The following is a 5,291-nucleotide window of genomic DNA, read 5'->3' on the forward strand; positions in this document are numbered from 1 at the left end:
CTTTGTCAAGATGAAAAAAACAGTCAATATTCATGTTCTTGTCAAACAACTGATTGTTTATTGCCAATAATTAGACATCCTACATTCACAACTAACCATGTTTAATGTTGGACAGTCCATCAAATGATGGATATGTCAAAACTAACATACAAGGTTAATTTGGGGGCGCATTGGTGGGAAGTTCATTATGTTGGGTTGCTGCAACACACCTCTACAGCTATAGACCACAGACCTCACTCCTTTTGGCTAGCTGTAGCGATGATCCCATAGCCTGTACTGATGTTGACTGTATGCATGTTTGCTGCAATTTTTTTCATTGCCTGCGCGCTCACAGCTTGCATCTAATCACAAGGACACGTGCAACAAGTACTAGCCATTCACAGCACAGTAAGGCGGGACTTGTCGAAAATCTGTCAGAAATATAAAGAAAACGCTACCCTATGCGCTCCTCAGCTGCATCTTCTAAATATGGTGGGAAGGAGAGACATATTTTGGTGTGTAGTTGCCATAAAACTGTGGTAGTTACACTTTAAATGTACGGGTCTACTGCTTATAGCTATTGGGTTGTTGAGAAACGTTTCCCTGCACGCCATTGGCTGTGCGGCGTGGAGAAGGGACAACTTTCAGGAAGTGAGGAAAAGGGTTTGTATGGTTCGCACCGGGACAGTGAGAAACATGTTATAGAAGAAGGCTAAACATTTTAGGAAGAATTCGCTATTAAGTATTAGGTATTAATTACTACAGCTTATTGATTTGTTTGTAGACAAAAAGCTCAATTGTCGACGTAACCTACGGCTTGGATTCCCTTCGGAGGCGGGTAACGTTACATGACGTTACTTTATCATGAGTCATTAAAGAGCTTCAGTCTTACTAGCTAAGTTCCTCAACTGTCGCCTGTCCGTTAACTGTCAACGGCAATGTGTTTAACGGTCTGAAGTTGTTTTACTTTACTTTAAGTGTCCTGCTATTTCACTTGTCATTCGTGTGTTTTATGTAACTAACCATAACAAACGACTTATCTGAAAGGTTGTATAGCCGGCTCCTGAAGAGCCCAGTTGACGAAAGTTGACGAAAAAGGACGATGAGAAGGTTTCCGCTATTTGCCAAAGTTTCCCCACCCGAAATCTCACAATTTCAATTTGAATGTGTCTTATAACAGCAGTCCTATAGCCACTTAAATACTGTCCCTCAGGCTGGACAAGTATCAAACTTTAATTTCTAAAAGACCGAGAAAAAATATGTTTATCGGTGACAGATTGTTAATGGTGTTTGTGGACATTGCCTTTAACTTCAACAGAGAACTGTCAGTGTGGGTACAGGGCAGTGTTGTATCAGCTTGGCCAGTTGTTTTCATTTTAGACTGAGTGAAAGAGATGTAACCAGTTTCGCATTTTAGCCTAGTATGTAAAAATATTTTCCTAATATTTTCTTACAGATATTATCTTTGCTCAGTTTTCATGGCACCGCAAAGAAAGAAGACATTACCCAAACCACTCCCAGAGGGCTTCGTACTGACCGACACTGAGAAGAAGAAATGGAGGCTGGGGAAAATCATTGGTCAGGGTGGCTTTGGACTAATTTATCTTGGTAATGAGCACACTGTCTGATGACACATGCACACATTGGTACATTCACACAAGTATGTACATGCAGGCAGGCTTGTCTGCTGCAGATTAACTCCCTCTCCTTCTCTGCCAGATACACATGTTGGTTCTGGAAGACACTTCTCTGATTGATCTGTTTTTCTCTGGGTTGTGAAGCTGTTTGAACAGTCTAATCTATGAAGACCTTTCCAATCAGCTGCAATTCCCAACTTTTACAAATCCACTAGTGCTCAGTACAGAGCTTTGTTAGGGCCTGATCTAGTCCAAGAGTTAAAACTTATAGGGGGGGGGTATACAATTCTAATGCAGTGCACATCTTGCGATGAAAAAAAGAGAAGGTATTTGTACACAGCCCTGGCTCTGTAAATGAGAAAAGGTCAGTGACACAACACTATTCCAGCAGTGATTTGTGTGTCAGGTTACGTTAAATGACTTGCCCTCAAACATTCAGCTTACTTTCTAGCTCACCAAGACATGCTGTTGTGATGTTAGCTATAGCAGCAGGAGAGTTGTGAGCATCAGTCTGGAGATATTGTGCTTGCTCTGGGACCGTCTCGTCCTCTCTGCATGTTAGCTTTGCAGCTGCAGCTGTAATGACAGTATGCTAACCTACAACTTGGCTAACATTAGTTCCATTACTTCTTATATTATTTCTCTAGAATTGCATACCCCAACTATATCTGATCGTAAAGTATCACAACTTGGTAGCCTTTCTTTTTGTCTCATCCTTCCTCGCTGTCTCCTGTTGTCTCACAGCCTCCCAGGACGTGGACAGACCTGTTGCAGCAGACACTGGCTTTGTCATAAAAGTGGTGAGTACATTTGTGCTGCATGCAGACAGCCTATCCATCTTAAGGGACACAATAATGCTTGTTTGAAGTGCCAGTGTATACTGCAAGATGCCCTTACTGCGCTCTGTGCAGGAAGCAGAAAGCAGCTGTTACGATGGCCACGGACAATAATGCATGTATAAGCTGTTTACAACAACACAAGTGATATTTTCACCAAACATCATGTGATTTAGTTTGAAGTGACTGCGAGAAAGCACGTGAGAAGATTGCCACATATGATGTAAAAATAACCTTTGACAATTAAGCAAAGTGGAACGGAGTGATGGTTCCTCTAACCTCCCGCATGAGCACTTCTATTTAGGGTTAGTAGAATATCCAAAGCTGGCACAGATGCATTGCCCAGTTGCTTGTTGCTGGGTTGTATTGTCCACATCCACTCCCAATAAGCTGTTTTGGGATAGCCTGTGAACCCTTCCTGCACTAGTGGCTGAGTAAATAAAGGCAGACTTCAGTGGCAAGTTTATATAAGGCCTTGGACAATGTTCAGATTCAAAGTAGCAAATGGTTTTATTATAACATATGGCTTTTTATGCAAGTGATACATTATAATGTTTATCTGATACCAATATGAGGCTTCACCGTTTACTGCAGCGCCCTCTCTCTCTTTGTGTTATACCCCTGCCGCATCTCAGCAAGGTAACAGTCCACGTCAACAAAAAGATGGAATTTCATGCTTAAAACACTAACTGAAAAATAAATACTGGCCTTGTTTAAGTAAACAGGCTTATAGATTAAAAACAGCCCTGCATTAAAATAATGCAACAGGTTACCTTGGTGTGGGCGTGTTGCTTCAGTTAGTGGTGAGACATGAAATACGATCTAGGAAGTCCAGTTTGAGTAACTGATAGTGAATTCTTGGCCGAAGCCGAAGCCGAAACTGAATATAATGAAATAAATTGCTGAACACTGACCAAGTACATTCATTACTATTGCATAAATGAAATAGTCAAAATGTGCTTTTACCCAGTGTTTCCCACAGGATTTGGAGAGACTATGGTGTGTGGGTCCGAGGCCCGAGAGGGTTCGTTAAGTAAATTACATGTGTCCATTCACTTTTAATGGACACATGTAATATGTTTTATAATTTCTGTGAATATAATCCAATTAATCTTATTTCCATCCTGTACAGACGCCTTATTCTGAAAACTGGACATTGTCACATGTGTGGTGCGGCTAGCTTAATCGCATTCTCACAAACGAGTGACAGAAACACTCAAAGCGGTTCTTTTCCAAGAAGTCAGCCACCGATGGATGAATTGTTTTTATCTGCGATTCGCCTGTTACTCATGCCGCCTCACCAAGCTCCGTGTGTTCTCGCATCTTTAATGAACAAAGTGTTTCAAAGTTTTGCGCATTCTTTCAGAGCCAAAGCCAACACCTGTCTGATTCCAACACCAACAATCTGGTCGATCACTTCAATCATATCTGCTTGTCGTCACTAAATATTACTGCTCCTCTAAAGGTTAGGCCTACGTCTAAAGCTAGTAAGCAACCCTGGATAAATGACAGCATTCGCAGCCTCAAAAGGGAATGCAGGAAAGCAGAGCACAGATGGAAAAAATCCAGTCTCCAAGTCCATTACCTCAGTCTGAAGGATTTATTAATTAACTACAATAACATGGTTAAGGATGCGACAACACACTATTTTTCTGAACTCATTACTACACATAAACACAATCCCAGGTTTCTGTTTAAGACTGTGGATCAGCTGGTAAACCCAACCCCTCCTTGTGCCTCAGCTGGAAGTAATGATGACTGTGAATTGTTTTTATCTTATTTTAACAATAAGGTGGTGTCAATCAGAGCCTCTATTACCCCCGTTGCCTCTTACTCAGAGGTTTCTCACCAGCAACAAGAGAGTTTTAACCAGTTTCATCCCATCGACTTGTCTGAGCTTTTAAAAACAGTATCACAAATGTGAGTGTCCTCCAGCCCACTTGATGTAATACCTACAAAATTTTTACTGAAAGTAATAGATTCTGTTGGGCCTCATTTGATCTCTGTTTTCAACAGCTCCCTATCTACTGGTTGTGTCCCTGATTATTTTAAAACGGCTTGCGTGAACCCACTTTTAAAGAAACCTGGTTTAGATCCCTCCCTCCCACATAATTTTAGACCAATTTCAAAACTGCCTTTTATTGCAAAGATTTTAGAAAGAATTGTGTCCAAACAGCTGCTCACTGTACTGGAAAATAACAACTTATTTGAAAAGTTTCAGTCTGGTTTTAGGAAGTACCACAGCACTGAGACTGCCCTGCTTAAAGTCACCAATGACCTTTTAATGTCTGCTGATGAAGGCATGTGCTCAGTCCTGGTACTCCTGGACCTTAGCGCTGCTTTTGATACCATTGATCACAACATCATGTTAGACAGACTGAGGCACTGGGAGGGGATCTCTGGTACTGCTCTAGAATGGTTTTCATCCTACCTGTCAAATAGGAAGTTCTGTGTGTCTGTAAACAACTATGTCTCTTTGTTTTGTCCAGTTAAATATGGTGTGCCTCAGGGGTCGGTCTTAGGACCCATTTTGTTTTCCTTGTATCTGCTTCCCCTTGGACATATTATCCATAAACATGGCATTTCTTTTCATATTTATGCTGATGACACACAAATATACTTGCCCGTCAGATCCACAGACCCTGGAATGCTGAGTTCACTTAACAACTGCCTTTGTGAAGTTAAAAAATGGATGTCAAATAATTTCCTCCAGCTGAACTCAGACAAAACAGAAATCCTGGTCATTGGGTCTCAGCAGATGGCAAATCAAATACTGCCATCTGCTGGTTCCCTAGTAAATCACATTAAGCCTGTGGCAAAGAACCTTGGTGTTTGGTTT

The 5,291-nt window shown here is 41.3% G+C and overlaps 1 protein-coding gene across 8 annotated transcripts in view; it reads left to right on the forward strand.

Moving 5' to 3' along the window:
- The first annotated feature begins 392 nt into the window (after nt 1–392).
- Nucleotides 393–5,291, forward strand: part of LOC123983980 (serine/threonine-protein kinase VRK1-like) — a 35,206-nt gene continuing 30,307 nt past the window's right edge. Inside the window, exons 1-3 of one of the 8 annotated variants that reach the window (XM_046070511.1) lie at nt 393–494; nt 1,436–1,587; nt 2,361–2,416. In XM_046070511.1, the coding sequence (XP_045926467.1) occupies nt 1,458–1,587; nt 2,361–2,416 (186 nt within the window). In that variant the 5' untranslated portion in view covers nt 393–494; nt 1,436–1,457. The other 7 variants (XM_046070510.1, XM_046070512.1, XM_046070507.1 and 4 more) reach the window with 7 other exon arrangements.

The sequence above is a fragment of the Micropterus dolomieu genome, linkage group LG15 (assembly GCF_021292245.1).
Source record: "Micropterus dolomieu isolate WLL.071019.BEF.003 ecotype Adirondacks linkage group LG15, ASM2129224v1, whole genome shotgun sequence".
NCBI lineage: Eukaryota > Metazoa > Chordata > Actinopteri > Centrarchiformes > Centrarchidae > Micropterus > Micropterus dolomieu.